Source organism: Neolamprologus brichardi, chromosome 16 (genome assembly GCF_056152115.1).
Source record: "Neolamprologus brichardi isolate AB-2024 chromosome 16, ASM5615211v1, whole genome shotgun sequence".
Lineage (NCBI taxonomy): Eukaryota > Metazoa > Chordata > Actinopteri > Cichliformes > Cichlidae > Neolamprologus > Neolamprologus brichardi.
Genome location: NC_142119.1, coordinates 34,724,468 through 34,748,553, shown reverse-complemented (window position 1 = coordinate 34,748,553; position 24,086 = coordinate 34,724,468). Strand labels below are relative to the sequence as shown.

At 40.2% G+C, this 24,086-nt stretch overlaps 1 protein-coding gene across 1 annotated transcript; it reads left to right on the top strand.

The window, feature by feature from the left end:
* The first annotated feature begins 5,393 nt into the window (after positions 1 to 5,393).
* en1a (engrailed homeobox 1a) lies at positions 5,394 to 9,570 on the top strand. Its single transcript, XM_006806441.3, has 2 exons — positions 5,394 to 6,332; positions 8,096 to 9,570. The coding sequence occupies exons 1-2, from the start codon at positions 5,777 to 5,779 to the stop codon at positions 8,413 to 8,415; spliced, it is 876 nt and encodes a 291-aa protein (XP_006806504.1). The 5' UTR covers positions 5,394 to 5,776; the 3' UTR covers positions 8,416 to 9,570.
* Positions 9,571 to 24,086: the final 14,516 nt, after the last annotated feature.

Sequence of the window (24,086 nt, the reverse complement as noted above, 5' to 3'; positions counted from 1 at the left end):
ATAAAAGCAGCATCTCCGTGTTGGCCCGAGAGAGAATAGGGCGGACTCTGGCTATATTTTTTAGATGATAAAATCCAATTTTGGTTACATGTTTAATATGTGGGATAAAACCAAGCTCAGAGTCAAAAACAACACCCAGGTTTTTCACTTGTAGTGAAGGACATAGTGAAAATGCCTGTAATTTAGACAAGAGTTTCTCTCTCTGAGCCTCAGGACCGACGATTAAACTTCAGTTTTGTCCTGGTTAAGCTGTAAAAAGTTTTCTGCCATCCAAGATCTTATATCTAGAATACAGTTACAAAGGGCATCCATTGGTCTGGTGTCATCAGGAGACACGGAGATGTACAGCTGAGTGTCATCAGCGTAACTGTGGACGTTCACTCCATGCCTCCTGATGACACCGCAGAGAGGGAGCATATACAAATTAAAAAGTACAGGGCCTAAAACCGACCCTTGAGGCACACCACATGTCATTTTATGGATCTTAGAGGAGCATGTATCCATACTCACCATGAAAGTTCTGTCTGAGAGACAGGAAGTGAACCAGTTGTGTACAGCACCAGAGAGGCCCACCATGTGTTTCAGTCTGTTTAAAAGAATAGCGTGGTCTACTGTATCAAAGGCTGCGCTTAGATGTAACTGGGACGCCCAAAAGCTCTCAGTCCTGGTGCTACTGGATCTAAGATCATTTAAAACCTTTAGGAGAGCAGTCTGTGCTGTGGTTCACCTTAAATCCAGACTGGAATATCTCCAGGATCTGTCTATCACTCAAAAAGTCATTAATCTGAGTAAAAACACATTAAAATGGTAAGTTGGATACAGGTCTGTAGTTATTAAAATCATTACAATCCAAATTGCTCTTCTTCAGAAGGGGCCTCACCACCGCCGTTTTAAAGGCAGCAGGGAAGACACCCAACTGAAGAAAGCAATTCATCATGTATAAAAGCTCAGCTTCAAAAAATCCATAAAGTGTTTTAAAGAGTGAAGAAGGGATTGGATCTAAAGGACATGTGGTGGGTCTCACTGTGGAGAAAACTTAAGGTTCTCAGCATTAACCAGGACAAAGCTGTCCAGTGTCTCCTCAGGTACAATCGAGCCCTCAGATGTGTTTAAAATCATATCGTGAGAAGATAAAATATCAGATCTGATGGCGCTGACTTTCCCCTGTGGTCTGCAAACTGCTCACAGAGCGAGTCTGTGGGGTTCTGTGGGAGCTGTTAAAATCAGGGTTAAATAAATGATCTATGGTGGAAAAGAGGACCTTATCGGTTGTTGCTGTGGTTTCTCTAGTGTCTTATTTGGTTTTTGCTTGGGTTTTTTTCGGCAGGTGATCAAGCAGATTTTCACTGTCTTGTCTCTTTCTATCTCCTCTATTTTATTTCTTTAACTCTCCTTCTGTTAACTCTCTTTCCAATTTCTCTTTTCTTCTTCTTTCTCTTTCCTGTCTCCTGGTCCCGTCTGTTGTGATTGCAATAACTTAAAATATATAATATATATAATAATAACAAAGATAAACTATGACAGTCAAGTGGACCAGCATACAAAAAGGCATAATGGTTTACATGGGAAAATAAACCTGTTGGGCATTTTTCTTGCTACAGTGATGGAGGGCAAAATAAAATGTTTGGACACACCTTCTCATTTAATAGTTTTTCTTTATTTTTACTACTTTCTACATCGTAAATGCAAACTGACGATATCAAATGTATGAAGCAAGATATATTTAATTATGTAGCAAAGAAAAAAAAGATAAATGACTCTAAATGTGTTTTATATTTCAGATTCCTGAGATTAGCCGCCCTTTGCTTTGTTGATAGCGCTGCAAACCCTCGGCCTTCTCTCAGTGAGCTTCATGGTTTCACCTCACAGGTGAGCCTGTCAGGGTTCATTGGTGGAGTTTGTTGCCTTCTTAATGACGTTGGGACCATCAGTTGTGTTGTGCAGCAGTCAGGTTGGAGCACAGCTGACAGGCCTGTTTGACAACTGTTAGAATTCAGATTATGGCGAGAACCAATCAGCTAAGTAAAGAGAAACAACAGCCCATCATTACTTTAAGAACTGAAGGTCAGTCAGTCGGAAAACTGCTAAAACTTTGAATGTGTCCCCAAGTGCAGTCGCAAAAACCAGTCTGACATGAGGACGCCCCAGGAAAGGAAGACCAGGCGTCCCCTCTGCTGCTGAGGATAAATACATCTGAGTCACCAGCCTCAGAAGTCACTTTTTAACAGCAGCTCAGATCAGAGTCAATTCAATTCAATTCAATTTTATTTATATAGCACCAAATCACAACAAAAGTCGCCTCAAGGTGCTTCATAGATACAGAGAAAAACCCCAACAATCATATGACCCCCTATGAGCAGCACTTTGGCGACAGTGGGAAGGAAAAACTCCCTTTTAACAGGAAGAAACCTCCAGCAGAACCAGGCTCAGGGAGGGGCGGGGCCATCTGCTGTGATTGGTTGGGGTGAGAGAAGGAAGACAGGATAAAAGACATGCTGTGGAAGAGAGACAGAGGTTAATAACAGATATGATTCAATGCAGAGAGGTCTGTTAACACATAGTGAGTGAGAAAGGTGACTGGAAAGGAAAAATGTCATGTAAGCAGGAGGGGATCAAACCATTAAGCTTCCAGTTGTTAGATGACACACTGCCTGAGCTACAGCCACCAGTGTACGCACTACAATAAAGAGACATAAAGATTTTAAAACATCAAGTACAGACAGAGGCTGCAGTGGATATTTTCCTTTTTTTTAACACTGGGTTTCACTTAAACACTTTTTTGTTTTCACGTTTACCTGATGCTGGCTGATGGACCAGTAACAGCACGAGCATCCACAGCCCACGGACACCACATATTGTTGAAACGACCCTATCTGACAGCAGACTATTAGCAGGTAGACCAACTGTCTGTAGCTGCCCACAGTGTTCCTACCAGCTAACACCCCTGAACTAGAATTTAGTATAAGATGTCAGGAGATGTACACACCGAGAAACGGGACAAAATAGCTATTAAAAAGGAACGGCAGTGGTTCGAGAGACCTGCTGTACCCATCACCAACCACTAGGTGTCGCCCTGATATAATTTTTTTTTCATCAGACGTGGACTGCTGAAATGTTTCTGATTTAAAGATGGAGACTTATTTCAGTAGTAACATTAAAATCACAATAATTAAAAAAAAACTGTGTGTGTGTGACGCTGTAAATTAAGGATTCCTCTTGGCATTACTGCTAAATGTTTCCAACAAATTTCAATAAAAATTTCAATCTCGTTTGTTTCTAACTGCTACAGTGTTTTTAGATCGTTTGCCATGAAATTAAAGGTAAATTATAATTTTAAAAAGAGAGGTTTCCTATACACGTGATTTTATTATTATTACTATTGGTGTTGTGGGTGTTAATAACAATAATAATAAGAACAATAATAACAGCCGAACATCGTACTTTTTTAATGTCCTGAGGTCTGACCGCCTGCTCCACTGCCCCGCTGTGCAGGTTCAGAGACACGGGTGGGTGATCCGTGACACTTCCTGAGCGGATTATATAAAAACGGGTTTTCGCTTTTTGTAGTTTTAATGTTTCTTTTCATTTTCTTTTGTTTAAATAGCAGCTCTAAGCAGATTATTGTGAAGCTAAAATAATGTACAAGTATATGTTTAATCAGATCACAGATATCATTATTACGAGTTTATCAAATTAAACGCATTTCTTTTTTTAGTCGATTTAAAAAAAAAAAAAAAAAAAAAACTCAAAAATGAAAACACAGAAGTTCGGATTTTTTTTCTTTCTTTTTTAGCCAAACTGTATTTTTATTACAGTTAGCAGATTATGTCATAGCTACATCAACGAATAAAATCTAAACATGCGTCTGTTCTTTTTGTGTTCATATTTATGTCCATTCAACTCCGGGGATTCTTGCGTTATTGCGTTTTCTGAGCCTCTCTTCCTGCAGTGTCACAATCATGTTACTAAACCTTAAACTTGAGGATAAGAGAATTATTAGGAATCACAGGTCTGTGAGGAAAACAAGCAGCTCTAAATCATAACTGACTGACGGAGATGGAAGCCAGAGATAAAGCAAATGATCGCAGCAGTAATGTAACTGAAATGTTCAACGTAAAACATTTTCAATAATCAACATATAAAAATACGACTCATCATAGCTTGTTCTAATAATGCTTGTTATAACAACCAAACTATTGTAATGATTATGAATTGCAAAATAATTCATAAGCATTTTATAGTCGATGATATAGAGCCGAGTGAAGCGTTGTATTAGTTATTATCGGTATATTTAATGACACGACTGCTATGAAGTTTACTCCTTATTCTACTAAAGGAACGAAGAAAAGGCAATAAGTAGTTAAAGGAGACACAGGGTCTGTTTATAATCACACTATCAGTGTTTTTCTGTTTGCTGCAGGAAGAAAAAGCCAATTAGGGCATCTTAGAATGTAAAACATTACAGATCATTATTGTTATTATTAGTATTATTATTATTTCGTGTAAGACACATAATCAGGCTTCATTTAATATGAATTATACCAATTAAGTTGTCCCTTCACAAACCTCTCAGTATTCCGCTGCACAGCAGCTTTTCTATTATCATCTTGGCAGGCGGCGTGCCTGTCTATTATGCGCATTTCTGGTATTCTATCGGCCCACTTTGCTCACACTTTGATGAAGTGTTTGGCAAGGCGACGTTGACGGAGACTTTGAACGGCTTTTCTCTTGCAGCCAGGTGATGAACGTCCGGCTCATCAGGCGGAATAAAAAATAATTAAAACCTATAAATTATCCCTCGGCAGCTCCTCTCTCTCAGAAAGAGATAAGAGCGCGCTATTTCAGCGCAAACAACACACGCTAACAATGGCCAGAAAGAAGGGGAAACGGCAGGTATGTGTGTGTGTGTTGGTGTGTTTTGATAGGTGGTGGTATCTAACCTGCAGCTGTGCGCAGTTAGATACCACCGTTCAGAGCGAACGGGCGCATATGAAGATGTAGAAGGCGTGCGCTTTGGTTTGGATAAAACATGCTTGTAAGTGGGGAAGCAAACCCCCAAATGTCATCCTATCTATTCACGCTACGGCCCAATTAAAAGCATTTCTGTGTGCAGTCGTGGCTCATGGTTTAACTGGGTCTGAGGCCCGCCTGTGTCTGTACAGTTCAAAGTAAAGTAGAGGTGCGCAGTTGAGTTTCATTCAAAAACCAGCAGTGCACAGTCAGTATTCTTCCGTTCATCAGCTGTGTAGATGTAACAGCACACCGTAACGAGACTGAAGGCGAGGAGCAGCGATAATCTCTTGTTTGGTTTCTCTGTGAAGCCTGCTCCCTGCGCCACAGCTCTCCACTTGGCTCAGAGACTCATGACATTATTGGACGTCGTCACACTCTGTTCCAAAGTGTCCCGGTCGGTGATTGGCCCGATACGTTTCATGCGCCTCTAGTTTTGTGTGTGTGTGTGTGTGTGTGTGTGTGTGTGCGCGTGTGGACTTTGTGAAGAGTGTCACACAGCGGTGAAAAGCTCTGGGTGTGTGGGAGTAGTGTGCAACAGCGACCGCAGTCAGTCTTATAGTAAATCAACCACCATGACCCTCTGGAGCGCCTTTGCGCAGGGAGGATGCCCACAGTTCCCGAATAATGACAACAACCAGCACCATTCCGGTGAGAAAATAACTATGTTTTAGTGCTTCCCGTAGTCATAATTTGGATACAAAATAAACTCACGCAGTGGAAGTGGATTAAGAGAACAGAAACCAGGTTCTTCAGAGAAGCACCGATGGAGGAGCAGCGGGATCTTAACAGCTCGGATAGCAGCGAGGGGGAGAGCGTTTCCCCGTCTCCCAGCCTGCCCTCCCCGCCTATATTGCCTCTACAGGTCGCCCAACAGGCCCACAGAACCACCAACTTTTTCATTGACAACATTTTGAGACCGGACTTTGGCTGCAAGAAGGAGCACGGCCTCGGCCTGCGGGAGAGGGCGCAGACATCCGGTCGGGAGCGCGTCCACCCGGCGATCAGCAGGCCTAGCCTTCCAGGGACGCCGTGCCAGGACTCCAACTGCAGTACTGACAGTAGTTCGTCCTCTGCCTCCTCCGCTTCTTTGGCAAGTCCCAAAAAAAGCAGCGTTAGCGGCGGAGGAGCCGCAGCCGCTCCCTCTACCGGTAACGGCCATGGCGTAAAAGCAGAGGGGAGAACTGGCACTGGGGCCGGGGAAAATACCTCGTCTTCGCTGGTGGTGCTGAACGGCACCGCGGCGCCCACACCGGAGACGCAGCCACTGCTCTGGCCTGCCTGGGTTTACTGCACCCGATACTCGGACAGGCCCTCATCTGGTAAGGCAGTAGATTCGTGAAGAAATGCAACTGTGACCGCGCATAACTGAGGATTATTTCCACCCTAAACTCACTTAACATTTTATTCATCAAGACTTTTTTTAAACGTTAATATTCAACAGTTTCCATGCAACAAACGAAGAACAATTTTTCTAATAAAGTAAAGCACGAAATAAAGTTTTAGAACATTTTCAGACCTTAAATGTTCTCAAAAAATGAAGCTGCGCTGACTCTACTCAAGTCTAATATCAAACCCAAATTAGCAATACAATACTGGATATATGTTATTATAATGTTTGCATTGCCGCATTGATTTATTTTTAAATCGTCTCAGGATTTCACGCCGCATCACAATAATAAAAAAAACTCGATAAAGACAGAAACAGTTTAAAATGCTGGTTCATGTATTTATTTATTTATTTAGGTTCAAAAATAATATATATTTTACATTTATATATTTTGGGATAAAAAATATAAAATTGTTTACTACACATCTGTAACGCTTTGGTGTGTTTGACGCGCGTGGAAGTTTCCTGTGAATTTCTGTTCGTTTAAAGTTTAAAGTTTCACTTGCAAAATGAAAAAATGAAAATAATTAAATAATTAAATAAATTAAATAAATTAAATAAATAATCCTAAAATATATTTTAATTTTAATTCACGCGCATCAAAAAGCACAACCAGTGCTCGTGCGGCCTGTAAAAACTTCTCCCCGTTTTAGTCATAATCGTCTTGTTAGATTTCCATAAGCGGTCGTCCAGCGTCGATCCTGGAGGATTAGAATTGTGCAGCTGACAACGGAACATATTTGACACGTACTTTGGCTGATTCCACGAGATATTGTCTGTCCACAAAAACCGGTGTAATAGCTCCCGTGACCCGGTGTGTGAGCTGCCATCAGGTGGAATAAAACACAAATGAACTGAAGGTAAATAAAGTCTTACAGCCTCGCGAGCCTGTTCGTCTTTACAGAGGACGTTTTGAATTTATTAAGCGCGTGTTTAAATTTTTGCTAAAGAAACTATGCAGATTTAAATAGCTAGAAGACACGTGCACATTCATTAATATATATTTGTGTGTGTGTGTGTGTGTGTGTGTGAGCCATATTATGTGTGACGTGGACTTCAGTATTTCAAAGCCTACAAGTAAAGACATTTATTAATATTTTTAAAAAGTCAATCGTACACCAGAGGATTATTCAAACCATAATCTTTGTGTTTCATCTTGTTAATGAATTTAACTTTGTTGAGTGTGAACTGAAGCTTTCTGCTCCAACTGGCATTTTTGTTTTTGTCGTTTAAAAAGAAAAAGAGAAAAAGCAGTAAATGCGCGCTGTTCTAATCACACCATGATCTGCGCGGCCGAATATTCTAAAACATTAAAAAAAATTCTTATTGTCGAATATTTAGATGACAGATTATTGTGTGATAAACACCTAAACGTACGTGTGTTCGCAGTGATGTCAGACAGGGGCTCAGGCTGCTGTAGTCATCCGTGTAGGCAGTAATCAGAAGTGCGTAAACGCGCTGATACCGCCACACAGACACGTGCCACATAACGTTATTCTGTAAATTAAATAAAGAAATAATAATAATTAAAAATAATAATAATAATTACTATTATTAGTAGTAGTAGTATCTGTCATGTATCCACAGCTTGCAGGATTACTTTGAACTCCAGCTCATTGGCCTTTGTTAGCGCGCTGTTGTTTTGCGCACGCTGCATATTTATGTTTCCGCTCTCTTCTTTCGCCCCTACTGCAGGCCCAAGGACACGGAAACTGAAAAAGTCAAAAAGCGGCAAAGAGGACAAACGGCCACGCACGGCCTTCACGGCCGAGCAGCTGCAGAGACTGAAGACAGAGTTCCAAGTGAATCGCTACATCACGGAGCAGCGGCGCCAGTCTCTGGCCCAGGAGCTCAACCTCAACGAGTCCCAGATCAAAATATGGTTTCAGAACAAAAGGGCCAAGATCAAAAAAGCCAGTGGCTTCAAGAACGGGCTGGCCCTTCAGCTGATGGCGCAGGGACTTTACAACCATTCCACCACCACCATCCAGGAGGACAAGGAGGACAGCGACTGATGAACACGACTTCCTGCTTACACTCACGCTGTACATTGTAAATAATAATATCTAATTTAACGTGGAGGATGGGGGACCGAGCTGGTGTCCTCTTCCTCGTCTCCTCCTCTTCAGAAGTGACTCTAGAGCAGAAGATTCGAGCAGACTGACCTGCCACCGCCAAACCAAAGATTTTATTGAGAAATAGACACTTTCAGAAACGTTAATAAGCAGCAGCACCCTTGATGTTAGACTGAAGTGTACCCTCACCCATCCATTCCTCCTCACAGCCATAGCAGGCGCACACCAGCTGATGTTCTGGGGCATTTTTACTTTACTAAAGGTCGTTGCTTTCGCTCTGGAACGCGCTGCTGTGCACTTCCAACAGCCATACGAGTACTTTACTAATCCTGCGGTCAGTTTGAATAAGGTTCAACACACAGTTTGAGCACCAAATGTGAACAACGTGGTTCTGTCAGTTCAAAAGACACAAGAAATCCCTTTGAATTTGTCAGGAACGTCTCGTGCAATCTGTGACAGTGAAAACACACGTGGGGTCTAATCTAGAGGATTCTGTATGATGATCTTTGAGAAACCACACGGAAAATATAACAAACACTATTACAAATAATAAGTTAAAATTGTAATTGCTGAGAGAAAGCCTCGATAAATGCCCATCGTTAATATTTGTGAATATTTTATCGGTACAGCAGCACATAAAACGTGTTGTGGTCCTGTTTCACTTTCAGACATACACGCTAAAACTGAAGCAACAACGCCTTCACACAAACACAACATCTGCAGCTTTGCCACACTCTCTGTTTTTGTGCCATTTTTCTTTTATCTAATCGGCCGATCAATAAAAACAAATAAACAAACGAACAAAGAAATTTAAATCAAATCAAATTAACGCGTGACCTGTACTGCATTTTCATAACGTCACCGTGTGTGTGTGTGTGCGCACCTGCAGCGGTTTCTTAGTCGAAATTGTGTAATTGTGTTTTCTGAGCTTAATGTCTCTTAAACGGACCCAAGGATTACTACAGTGCTTCTGTGCGTCATTTCCTCTGGTGCAAAGCGGCCTGAGACACTCGGCGAACAGCATCGCACTATTTGAAATACATCTTGAAATACATTATGTACAATTTCAAATAAACACTTTTATATTGGAACTGACCCAGTTGTGTGTGTGCGTGTGTGCGTGTGTGTGTGTAACTGAATATTCAATTAATAAAATAAAATGGAGGTGAGGCTGTCTGCGGAGAAGCTGGGGGTAAGGGGACGTCGCAGCTCATTGGTTCAAGTGAGTGGGGACAACTGAATCCATATTCATAGGTCTTTGGAAAGGAGGTGAATTTACACTGCAAGACGCGTCGCTATCACGCCGTTCAAAGCGTTACAGAGCATGAAATTGCCTCTCCGTCTTTCTGTGATCACCCATTTCATCAGCCGGCTCTCTGCACAGCCTTAAACAAAAATACCAAGGTGCTGAAGGTAAACGCAGTGTGAGTCCGCCTGTGTGTGTGTGTGTCTCCGAGAGACAACCAGCACATCGACAGGTCAAGGCACGGCCTACAAGCAACACTAAAACAACACAGAAAGGCACAACTCAAGCAGGTGAGAGAGGGAGGGCGTATCTGATTTTTTTTTTTCATGCAAATGGTTAAAAATTATAAAAGAAAATGAATATTACGATTCATATTCCACACATTTAATTAGTTTATTGCGTTTCTTTATCCTTTGAGCCTGATCGGGTATTAAAAAATACAATCCATGTAAAACCAAAAACACTCGAATAACCTTTGGTTTGGTTTGTTTTTAGATAAATTCTTTCTTGTATTATTTTTGGAGTATATTTAAAAATCACGAAATAAAGAAACTTTAAAGTTATTTCGTTTTTATACATTTACAGACTATCGCTCCATTTGATTTCTTTTATAAGATAAAAAGTGTGTTGGTTTAAAAGAAATAAATGTAACCTCACTTTCTTCACTCTCCATCCAGCTATTGTTTCCATCCAAAGAAATGTGTTCTTATCTTCTATCAGCTAAGTAGAATGGATAAATGACCTCCGGTTAATCTGACAAGTAAAATGAACCATAATCCCTTTTTGTTTGGAGGGAGGGGGCTTTGTTAGACCTCAGAGAAATATATAAACATAAACACCTTAGATCTGCGTTATCAGCTACTGATAGAAGTCCACTGTGTAATTATTTTGGACTAAATTAAACAGAACGAGTATCTTGGAGAGGAAACCAGTTATTTCCTGTAGCCTGGAGGTCATCTGTCATCTGGCGCTTCATAGTTAACCTATGGTTGCCTCTTGCAGAGCCTGTCCAATGAAAGCGCTCCTTACTCCTTATAAAAGAAAAAAAAGAAAGAAAACGGAGGGTAACAGCAGGCTGAGATCAATTTGTCAAAATCAAACGTAGATGTTGTGACAAGTTGTATGGCCCTCTGCCTGTACCTGTTCTCTTCCACTCTTCTGCTGCTGCTGCTGCAGCCTCAGAGGAAGAGGAGGGGAGTTGTTATGATTCTTATACAGGCCTTTGGAATATCTATACCTATATATGTGTGTGTGTGTGTGTGTGAGGGAGACTGGTAAAGATGCAGAGTGACTGAAGAGTGCAACCAAACAGCTGGTCCTGCGGCTACAGGAACAGCTTTCATTTACATGCAAATGAAGGTAATAAAGAAAGCCTCCCTGCTGATATAGAACTTTATGAATGTATATTATTAGTACTGTTGTTGTTACTATCATCATCATCATCATTATTATTATTATTATTAGTAGTAGTAGTAATAATAATAATAATAATAATAATACAATAACAACAACAACAATATAATAATAATAATAATAATAATAATAATAATAATACAATAACAACAACAATAATATAATAATAATAATTATTATTATTATTATAATAATAACTTTTATTGAACAGAACAGTAGGAATTTTTGATAATCTGCTCTGTGAGCAGCAAAAAAAATTGAAAGTCCTCATTTCGTAGAACAAAAAGTGCACACAGCAAACCCAACACTTCCAAAAAAAATGGAAAATTCCCAATCAGCAGATTGATGTAAACACCTGCTATGATCCAGTGGTAATTAAAGAACTGAATTACATTTCAAGTCCTAAAATGATCAAATTTAAAACCTTCTTAGTAAACAAAAAACGTTCTTGAGGAAGTGACTGAAGAAAAGAAAAGGTGTGATCATGTGATACATGTTACATGCACAAGTGATGCATGGAATTTGAACACACGTGGGTTACCATGGTGTCTAATTTATTTGAATTTAAAGGAATGCAAATCATGGCCAACATTTTTTGTGCTGAAATTCAAAATCATCACATTAAAATTTGGGGAAACCACCCCCCCCACTCACTGTTATACCAACACACATGCAAAGGCTTTATGTACGTGTCTCAACACAAACATACACAGTGGTGTGCAGACTTTAACTCTGCATGTCTCTCTCTGTCTACAGTCTGTCAACAAGTGAACTGTGAGAGCCAGCAAAACAGTTGTGGCACAAATGGCCACGGTTGTTTTATCATGGGTGAGTAACAAAAGTGGCATTGAGTTGTACAGGCCTCCCACGCTGTTACTGAACACTGTGTGTGTGTGTGTGTGTGTGTGTGTGCTAAGATCCATAACTCATACATTAGCTGTTGGATGTCAGATGTATGTGTGCATGTGTGTGCCCATCTGCTAGGAAGAATTTGTTCGATAAGGATTACTCAGTCATTAAACGTCACATGTTGACTGCTCACCTCTGATACTCGAGATTGTTTCACACAGACAGGAGCGAGTGAAATGTTGGCTTATATTCTGTGATAAGATAAAACATTTACCAGCAATAAGCCGATATATCCAACAAAGAAGGACTAGAACAGATAATCTGTAAACCAACACAACAATATCTACATTTATTTATATTATGATTATTATTTTAGGAAGGTTACAGTTAATTTTGAACATTGTGTTTAAAAAAAACAACCAAACACCTAAACACACTTTCTTAAAATGGCAAAACACAGAGTACAAGAAGAAAGCTGTGTGCAGTGTTGGGGAGTAACGGAATACATGTACCGCCGTTACGTATTTAAAATACAAAATATGAGTAACTGTATTCCGTTACAGTTACCGTTTAAAAAGGTGGTATTTAGAATACAGTTACTTTGTTGAAATAAATGGATTACACGGCGGTACTTCCCTGTTTCATATTGTGGCGGGTCAGGACTGTTTGGGTTTTGTTTGACAGCTACGTTCTGTTGTTCCAGGCAGCGTTATGGTTGCCATGGTTACAGAGTGACGCGCTCTCTCTGCGTGTTTCCTGGGTGAGAGAGGCCTTTTTGTTGTTGTTGTGCTAAGCTAACAGGCAGAATGCTACTGGCTCTAAAGAATGTAGCATCATGGGCAGTGTAGTCCGTGCTGCAGGGAGAATGGACTGCCATACACGTTATGTGTCTGTGAGCGAGGGAGGGAGAAAAAGGAAAAGTACGAGCTGTCATCGAGCAGAAACGGGAGCTGGAAGCATGTAAATATAATAATAACCACTGCAGCCAAGAAGAGAGCCTGACGAGCCCAGCTGTAAGTAAGCTATTAAGACTCGACTGTACACCGTGTTCGTGTTTTCCTCCAAAAACAATAAGTTCTGTTGGAGCAGCCTTTCAACGCCTCTCTCTGTCTCTGCTAGCAAAGTTGACCCAGACAACAAAGTAAAGCTAGTTTTCGGCTACGAGCCGACACAGAACCCACCGTATCAGCCAGAGGTCCCTTTACTACGGTTCGGAGCCGCGGACCTTCAGTAACAGTAATAAATCACAGCAATAGTACATTCATGTAGTTGTAAACAGCATGATAATATATTAAGTAATCCAAAGTATTCAGAATACGTTACTCTCATTGAGTAACGTAACGGAATACGTTACAGAATACATTTTGGGGCATGTATTCTGTAATCTGTAATGGAATACATTTTAAAAGTAACCTTCCCAACACTGGCTGTGTGTGCCCCCCTGTCACTACCTCTGTGCAGTGTTATTTTAAACGGCCTATGGCAAAAAGCAGCTCAGTAAATGATTTGGTAACAGGAACAGAAACAATGATATAAAGTCATTAGAAACAAACTGATAAACAATGAGATATGACAAAAGATGCTTTTCTTATATTTCACACAATTCCTCCTCCACTCTGGTGGATTCTGGTCGTCTGCAAATTAATGAAGCTGGAATGAAAATGTGTCTTTTTTGCAAACATGGACACAAACTGTACTTTGTCAGTAAGAATTTGAATCCAGTAGAACTGAAATCAACATATTTATTTCCCACAGATCCGTGACAGGCTTAACCAGAAATGGTGGTTTGTTACAGTGGCGTGTTTGTTAACCGGCTCATCATCTTTCTCTAAACATAGTGTTGATGCCTCACACTAACCAAAGAGCAAATACAACAAAACCAAAAGAAAGACGTTTAAACATGTTGTCATCGTGTAACTGAATTATCAGCACAACTTCACTTGTGTCTTTTGTATGATTGTGCTGTGTTTCTTTGTGTGGACTCTCATCACACCTGTGAAGTTTGGTAAAGACTGAGTATTGTGTCTTTGAGTTACAACGGTTTCGTGCTTCGCGGTGATTGATCGAAACTCAGAGTGTTGCTATGCCATTTAGTTTTCATGAAAACTCTTTAGGATCCATTAAGTGTAAATCATGTTGAGCTCATGAAATCCCTCAGTGTTTGTTAAGGTATGAGGCCTGAAATTAGCAGAAAATGTGGCCAAAATTACACATTAAATTCAAAATGGCAGACTTCCTGTTGGGTTGAGGATGAGACTTTTATTGTATATCTTGATATCTGACATTAGGATGCCAAGTTTCAAATGCACAGATGAAAAAGTGCAGGGAAATTTCACAGGTGGCATTGTGGAGCCATTTTGCAATATTCAATGACAAGGGCTGGAAAAGGAAAGCCTTCATCACATTTGAGAGTCTGCCAGGTTTGACGACTTTTCAAGCTTTCCAAGCTCTGTGAAAACTACTTCCTGTTGATGGCGAATCGCCATTCTACCAGGGTGCGCCGTTAAATGAAAGCTCACATTTTCACACTGAAGCATCATCAATTTCTGATGTTTATTCAGGCAGCTTTTGAGTTGTATGGGGTCAACCTGGGAGGAGCAGTACATCGAAGTATAAAACATCACATTTCCTTACAACTAGGTGGCGCTGTAACTTTAAGCTGTTCAGAGTCGGACTCTCGTCATGCCTCTAAAGTTTGGGAGAAACTGGACAAGGTGTCGTAGAGTTATAGCAATTTCGTGCCTCATGGCAAAACATAAAAATTCGCAATGTTGCCAAGGTTACACGCTTTGATGAAAACTCAGTTTTCCTTGTAGTGTAAGACCAACTCGAAATTTGAGGTTGCTGAGGTCAGCTGCCTTGAAACTGTACCCCCAAAGTGTAAAACATTACATTTCCTGTTCCCACTAGGTGGCGCTGCGAACACTGTACAATATTGCAGTTAATATGTATTTGGGGGCGGAGCCTGATGACATGTGAGACCTTTGGTTCAGACTGGACAAAATATGTCAGCCAATTAAAATTTCACAGCAAATGATCAAAATTCCCCCACAAACAAACTCTTCAACGAAAACTCAAAAGCTCAGCAGTTGAATGTTGCCCACGTCAAATTATGAATCTGATAAATGATCCATTAACATCCTGAGGAGTTCAAAAAGTATTCACTGGACCCGATGCATGTGCAAAATTCAATACTTCCTTAGTGTTTGAGCATGCTAAGGCCCTCAAAAAGGAGATTGAAGATGATATTAAACAGATCGCTTGTAATCCGGCCATTAAGTGATGACGTGGCGAATCCTACTTCCGGGCCTAAAGTAGTCTGCGTTTAATATGGCTTTTGTGTTGTTAACATGTTTAATGTTTTGTATTTTCTTCTATTTAATCTCAAAAAGCTCCTAAAACAGTCAGTGATCACTGTTGACCTCCCTCGGCTTTTATTACCGCTAATCATTTATTTAAGCTCAGTTTTTAAAACCTTAGGATGTAACTACATATAATATATTAATAACTAACCTCGTATTGTGGATGGATTATCTCAGTTGTTCTCCTGGCTGAAGTTTGGTCCTTTTACAGCATCCTGCCATGTGATTACATTTGTTCCTGACCACCGAGAACACTCACGTTAACTTTTATCCAGTGGAAAAACAGTTAGCTTGTTTATATTATGCTAACATAGCTGTGTCGCTAGCGGTCACGTAGCACATCATTATATACCAGCTAGCCAAACTTCAGTAACCCTACAAACGTCACTGCTGTTTAGTTTTCTGTCTTCATTTATGTTGGAAGTGATAACAGAGCTGTACGTTTGAATTTGTTTCCAAAAGCCCGCAGTCAGGACGTGCTATATTGTATTTAGATAGAAGCTAGCTAGCTAACTTTCCGCTAACTTCTAACTCCGTTAAATGTCATAACTTCCGTTTTCATGGATGCCTGGATGTTAAACTCAATTGTTACTCCTGGTAGAGCAGAACGCATTTCATTAAAGATGAAAGACTTTAGACAGTTTTTCAACTCTCAGTAATGCCATAGTGATCGTTTGATTTATGGACCTGCAGCGGAGTTTAGGCCCAGACACGGCTAGTGACGTCAGACTTAACAACCGGATAGGGCCTTCACACTTTTAGTGCTCGGGCCCTAAAAGCTTAAAACTTTTAAGCTACCAGCCAGTCATCAAAGCTAGCCGGCCCACCTCCTCCCAGGGTCTGCTTGTTCCCAAATATAGCATACAAACTGTGTATTTACATGGTTTCCTTCTGCAGCTCCTCAAATACAACTGCCATTCAAGGGTCTGAACTTGGATCCCTTCATATCCCCACCCCTTGCTGCAGTGATGCCAACTGAGTTAAGCCAGCAGGCAAGTGAGGTTCAAACCAAAGAAAGTCTGATAAGCATTATTTCAGTAGTTTGTGCAGTGGTTGCTAAATGCTTCAGTTTGTGAACAAATGTCTCAACACACATATCAGTTCACTGACAGTGTTGCCTTTAAATTACATTATTGATTTATCTATCACTTGACATTGTTTTTCATGACAGTCTATATTATTAAAAAACATATTGTGGCCACATAACAGTGAGGGTCAGGAAGCATTTGTCTGGTAATTTCTGTAATCTTTAATTACACAAGACTGGAAATTCATCCATGTAATCCACAAGACACTCTCAGCTCTCACACAGTAACAGAACAGAATACCAAAACACACCAGCATTTCGTTTTCCGAGCAGAGCGGTAAAAGTCCTCGGCATCTTCTGAACATCCGCTGCAAAAGGTTAAAGAAGTAGTAAAAATGACAACGCTGACATTTCCCCGAATCCTCTGTTTGCAATCGCTGTTATCAACAATTGCCAAACAAAATGGCAGCAGTGCTTACTGCATATGTGTCTGAGCAAACAAGGACTCTGCACCAACTGACTACATTACACTTTGGAAGATTTTAGCCCGGGAATTTATTAATGCTGTTTTTTAATGACATAACACAGATGTACACAAACTAAAAAAACGAAATGGTAAATGGCCTGTATTTGTATAGCGCTTTACTCGTCCCTAAGGACCCCAAAGCGCTTTACACATCCATTCACACACCCATCCACACACTGGTGATGGCAGCTACATTGTAGTCACAGCCACCCTGGGGCGCACTGACAGAGGCGAGGCTGCCGGACACTGGCGCCACCGGGCCCTCTGACCACCACCAGTAGGCAACGGGTGAAGTGTCTTGCCCAAGGACACAACATCAAAAATAATAACACTAATATTAATACTACTAATAATAATAAATAACAATAGTAATAAAATACAATGTAAATGTGTTCTTTATCATTTCAGAAGCATTAAATGTAAGACTTTTGGTATTGGCTCTCAGTCAATAAACACACTAGACAGATTAGAAATTGAACCATAAAAATTCATATTTACAAACTTTTTGGCAAGTCTTCAAGCTTATTTTTGCACCAGTTATTGTGCAACGGAAAGTTAAAAATATATCTGCATAATTTGCAAAGAAATGAAAAGCATGGAATCATTCAAAAATAATATCAAATGCAGGCTCTCAGAGAAAGCCTAAATCTAAACAATTATGTGATTTACACATGAATAGCATATTTTATTTACCGGAAGATCGACTAAATAATAACAACAATGTATCACAATACAGCAATTAGCAATGTAATTTTATTTATTCTAGATTTTAATCTCACTTCAATTTTCAATTCTCAGTCCTGTCCTGGAACCAAAATTGAGAGTATACATAAATATTATATGGTGCATACTTTGATGCAACAATATGGAAGAATGTGCAATTTAATAGTTAAACATAATTTAAGGAAGATGGGTGACTTGTTGCAGCTGTGTGTTGCTGTACAGTGGTGGGTGAACAGGGTGTACAGCAGGGGGCTGAGCACACATCCCTGGGGGCACCTGTGCTGAGGGTGAGTGTGGATGAGGTCCTGGAGGCCAGGACTCCAGAGCTGCAAATAGGCTACATTTGTTACAAGTATCATTACTGCTAAAGGAGGCTGAGGAGTAACTGCATGTGACACAATGAGCAGGAAAGTGCAGGAGGGACAGGTGAAGAGGCCATGCTGCTAGCGAGTTGGCTACGAGCTAAGTTAAGCTAGTGAAACCCTAAAGACACAGTAAGTGAAAACTGTGACTATAAATTAGTGAGAGAATATGCAGAGATTGTGCTTCAGATGAAGCATGTGAAGATTACACTATGAAATAAGAAGTTATCTATAAGTTTTTAATTAAACTGCTACACAAAAACACCACTGTGTGTTGGAACAGTAGCAGGAAGTGATACTCTGGATTGGGTTGGCATGTAAGTCCATAACTTAAGGCCCCCTACATTAGCTAAGCTGTGATGTAAGGAAGTTTCGGCGGGGCTAACCGAAGTGTGACAAGCTGGGATGAAGAATTGTTGAATATTAATAGTGGCATATGGAGGTTGGGTAACGATCAAGTCTGGCAAGTCCTGAAGTTCTGAGGTGTCATAATGTGTTTATAAGTACAGACTCAGACAGAGAGAGATATGTAAAGAGCAGCGGCTGCATTCATCCCAGGAGTTCAAGTTACAACTGAGAGGAATTTTGGGAATTAAGCTCAGTGCAGACCGTAGCTAACATTTTTAACACCAGGATTGTGTGTGGTCCCTGCTGAACATGTGCATGCGTGTGAGAAATGCATTGCATGTGTCTGAAGGTGTACCTGTGTATTTGATGGAGGGAATTTGAGTGAAGAAGTGTAGTAGTGGTCTTTTTGGCTGTAAGCATCTCATATGGTGATGGTCACGCATACTAAATGATCTCCCACCCATTCAAGCCGTTTTTCAATGCTTTCTCTGCATGACAGCTTTGTCTGTAATATTCACACTTATTCATACTTCGATTGTTGTACTGGAGAGCAACTTGGGGTTGTTATCTTGACCAAAGATATTTGGCATACAGACTGAAGCAGCTAGTGTTTGAACCGCCAGCTTTCCGATTAGTAGCTGACCTGCCCTTACCTCCTGAGCTGCAGCCACCCCAACTATCATCCCAGTTACTTTCAGTTACAGAAACAATTGGAAATGCTAAAAAAATGTAGCGCTAGTGAAAAAACAGAAATGCAGAGAATTTTAAGTCAGTCTTGTTAAACAGTGCCGATAGCCACAGAGATGTTTACAGGTGCAGGGCTCAAAGTTAAAAATGGGCTCATAGAACCAGGCTGAATAACAACAACCCACATTCATCAAGAATCTAATATGGAATCACATCATACTATATTATTCATGTGGGGACAATGCGAATCAAATGTAGCCTATGTTTTACCTGATGGGTACAATGTTGCTGCTGCTGCTGATGGTGCTGGAGGGCAGGGCTGTGCTGAGTCCACAGGAGAGATGGGAGCTGATTAAACAAGTGTTATGAGATAATAATAAAATGCAAAGACTGGTGACTGGAGCTTGGAACCATAAGGAAACAGATTTAAAAAATAAATAAACCAGGCTCTGCCTGTGACTCACTCTTTGAATCTCTTCCATCTCATCTATCACTCTCCACTCGGTGTCCATCTGAGAACAAGGCACAACTTCCTGTTGCATTAAACTGTTATTTAATTATCCACACGTAACAACTCTTGCACCTAATCCATAATAAAGTAATGATAGAAAACTGTTATAGAACAAAAACATTGCAGTTGTGTTTATTATTATTTTCATACTTGAACACCTCTGCAACGCAACAACTGGTACAGCTGTTATTGTGACCTGAGCTCTTTGTAATCCAGCTGCTGAGGGATCCTCACACAGCGCCTTCTGTCACAGTTTCCTCCTCATTTCCTTACAGGGCAAGTCTGGACAATGTTGTATCATGAGTAATAATTTAAAAATCTATAAACATAAAACATGCACACACATGCACATACAGTGACATTTTATACCTTCTTCAGAATACTGTGTATACTATGGCCACAAGTTTCCAGAATCTTTCCTTTAATATTTATTCCTAGTGCTATAATAATAAAGTAATGAGAATAAAAAAATAAAGCAATAAATGTAAAATAATGTATTTATGATGATTCAATTTGCTTGACTATCCACTCCATGCAGGCAGAAAGTTTATTAAATGTTTAAATTGTGGAGATAATATAATTTTGCTGCTGTAAAATCAGCATTTTGTCATATTATGTGGATATGCATATTAGCCCTGTAACTTATTTTAAACTAAGCATGTTCCCTAAAACGGTGAACAGAGCTACAGACCCCTGAAACCCTTCCCCAGTTAGCTAGCAGCTAATGACCAGCACACCAGTTCATAAAAGGACCAGTAATGTTTGTTTCAATTTGTCAGTCATCACAAGACAACTGAACAACAAATACATAATCAATTAACTTAACAATTAAGTTTAACATCCAGGCATCCATGAAAACAGAATTTATTAAATTGAAAAGAGTTAGAAGTTAACAGGAAGTTAGCTCGCTAGCTTCCACCTAAGCATGATATAGCATGTTCTGACTGAGAGATTTGTGAAAAAATGAAAACGTACAGCTCTGCTATCACTTCCAACATAAATGAAGACAGAAAACTAAACAGCAGTGACGTTTTTAGGGTTAGTGAAGTTGGGCTAGCTGGTATATAATAATGTGCTAGCATAGCTAGCGACACAGCTATGTTAGCATAACATAAACACAGTGAAGCTGGAGGATGAACGTTAACTTTTTTTCCACTCGATAAAAGTTAACGTGAGGGTTCCTGATGGTTAGGGACAAATGCAATCGCATGGCAGGAGTCATTAATATACTGCAACAACATGGGACTAGAGCAGCTGCGAGAGAATTCAACATTAATGAATCAATGTTACAGAAGTGGAGAAAGCAAGACGAATGAGTTAAGTAAAGTTTGACTTATCTGACTGTTTTGTTTTGCTTAATGCGCCTTATAATCCGGTGCACCTTATGGTCCGAAAAATATGGTATTTAACTGCTCACAGAAATGTATTGAAGGAAAGATTTTGGTGTGGTTTAATACATAGATGAGGGACAGGCAGTGTTGGGAAGGTTACTTTTAAAATGTATTCCATTACAGATTACAGATTGCATGTCTCAAAATGTATTCTGTAACGTATTCCGTTACGTTACTCAATGAGAGTAACGTATTCTGAATACTTTGGATTACTTAATATATTATCATGCTGTTTACAACTACATGAATGTACTATTGCTGTGATTTATTACTGTTACTGAAGGTCCGCGGCTCCGAACCGTAGTAAAGGGACCTCTGGCTAATACGTCGGGTTCTGTGTCGGCTCGTAGCCGAAAACTAGCTTTACTTTGTTGTCTGGGTCAACTTTGCTAGCAGAGACAGAGAGAGGCGTTGAAAGGCTGCTCCAACGGAACTTATTGTTTTGGAGGAAAACACGAACACGGTGTACAGTCGAGTCTTAATAGCTTACTTACAACTGGGCTCGTCAGGCTCTCTTCTTGGCTGCAGTGGTTATTATTATATTTACATGCTTCCAGCTCCCGTTTCTGCTCGATGACAGCTCGTACTTTTCCTTTTTCTCCCTCCTCGCTCACAGACACATAACGTGTATGGCAGTCCATTCTCCCTGCAGCACGGACTACACTGCCCATGATGCTACATTCTTTAGAGCTGTAGCATTCTGCCTGTTAGCTTAGCACAACAACAACAACAAAAAAAGGCCTCTCTCACCCAGGAAACACGCAGAGAGAGAGCGTCACCCTGTAACCATGGCAACCGTAACGCTGCCGCCTGGAACAACAGAACGTAGCTGTCAAACAAAACCCAAACAGTCCTGACCCGCCACAATATGAAACAGGGAAGTACCGCCGTGTAATCCATTTATTTCAACAAAGTAACTGTATTCTAAATACCACCTTTTTAAACGGTAACTGTAACGGAATACAGTTACTCATATTTTGTATTTTAAATACGTAACGGCGGTACATGTATTCCGTTACTCCCCAACACTGTACATAATAAGCTAATACTCGTGTGTGCTATAGACTACAGTGTACGCTGTAAACCTGCTTACTGGTTTTTGTTGCATCAGTCTGGATCTCCCAGTTAATTTGTGTTTCTCCTACAGCTCTGCACCGCTCAGGCGCAGTGTTGCCAACTCCTCAGTAAGGAAAATCGCTATTGGCTGTCCTAAAAGTCGCTAGAAGTCGCTAAATGACGTCATCACCTAATTTGCATAATTGGTCATGCTAATGTAATTGTAATCTATGTTGTTGGAGAGAGAAATAACATCGTGGACGAGACATAAAGTGAGTAAAAAACGTCCTAAATGCATTTAGAATTTATTTAGAACTACAAATTAAATTTATTTAAGCAATTATTGTTTTTTTAATGTCACAATTCCAACCCTGCTCCTTTACCCGGGCTTGGACCGGCAAAAGTGACCTCAAATAGGCACTCTGGTGGAGTTACTTTGTGTGTGTGTGTTTATAAGTAGTTTTAAACCTTGTGATCCACAAAACAGCATAAGAGTAAAGGAGTAAAAGAAGAACTAACTGCGTTACAGCACCCGCTGCTTGTTGAGAGTAAAAGCAATATGCGCTTTCACGTCTTTTTTTAGCGACTTTTTTTAGAAAAAAAGTCGCTAGGGGGTCTGAAAACTCGCTAAATATAGCGACAAAGTCGCTAAGTTGGCAACACTGCTCAGGCGGCAAATTGCTCTTTGCGAGCTCATTCCCGGGTCGTAACCAGCGCCCTCTGCCATCAGGGGCGATCATTGGTTAATGGTCATCATGTGACTGATGCAAGCCAGATTCTTTTATTTAACAAAACTGTGATTAATAGTTAAATATTACTACACACACACACACATTACAAAAAAATAAATAAAAATTTGTGTCAAGAAAAGGGCACTTGGTGCAACAACAAAACACTGAAATAAATTACAGTTTGGTGAATTTTCCAGTAAAGTGTTGCCAGTATTTTTCTTGAAAATTTACAGGATTTTTCTGACATTGCTAAATAACCTTTAACAACCTGATTCTGGGCTGAAACACGGCTCGCCAACAGACTAACAGTTGGACAGGTGCACGCTCCACCTGCACGTTCAGATTAGGATCAATGAGAAATCACCTGGTTAAATGTGTTAAATTTAGCTGTTTTGCTAATATCCTGTCTTCATGTATTTATTAATATCATCTGTATATGTTAATAGTTAACTGTGTCATGCAGTGTTCAAGCATTTTAATCCAGGACTTCCTCTGAGCTAATCATCACTGTAGTCCCTCTTCAGAAAAACAAGCCTTTGCTGTCCAATATGGCGAGTTTCAAAGTACAGAAGAAAAAAACGTCTTTGCACCTTAACCTTCGATTTTGTTGGGATACTGGCAAAGGCCTCTCGCAGTTAGGATGAGGTTAACGGTTTTAGAAACAGGGCACGTCTGCCTATGTCTAATATGGTACACACAAACAGTAATGGCCTTTACCTGTCTGCTGTGCTGGCACTGCAACTGTCAGAAGAAGAGAGCCCTCCTCTTCTTCACCTTGAACAACAGCAGACACTGATCCTGATTATACCTGTTCTCTCTCTCTCACACACACAGTATATTGTTATATCCTCACATTCTTTATATAAACACAAACACTCCCAACTCATACATGCATACTGTATGTTTGCACAAAACAAACCATAAATATCTGTTTATTCAAACACACTCGACCTTCTCGCTGTGAGGCAACAGTGCAGTCTTTACCTTTAGATTGATTTCAAACATTTCTTCCTCTCCTGCCCTCTCTTACATCTTTCTCCATCTCTGAGTCATCTCTCATTCTTTTGCTCGTTATTAAACCAAAACTAACAAGCCTGTCTTGAAAATGTAAGCAGTAGAAAGTACAGATATTTGAGTAAAAAAGTAATATATCCAACAGATGCCCAATTCGACTGGCATCTGGGGGATTTAGAGAGCAAGTCAGCAGCATGGTGCACCGCGTATTCTGACACCATTATATCAGAATCAGAATGAACTTCAAAAATGATTCAGCCTCATCCATGTAAACTAACAGCCATTTGGAACAATCCAGACATTTGTAAGAAAAGGTACAAACTACATTTTTGATCACAGCATGAAAGAGATAAAAAAAAAAAAGG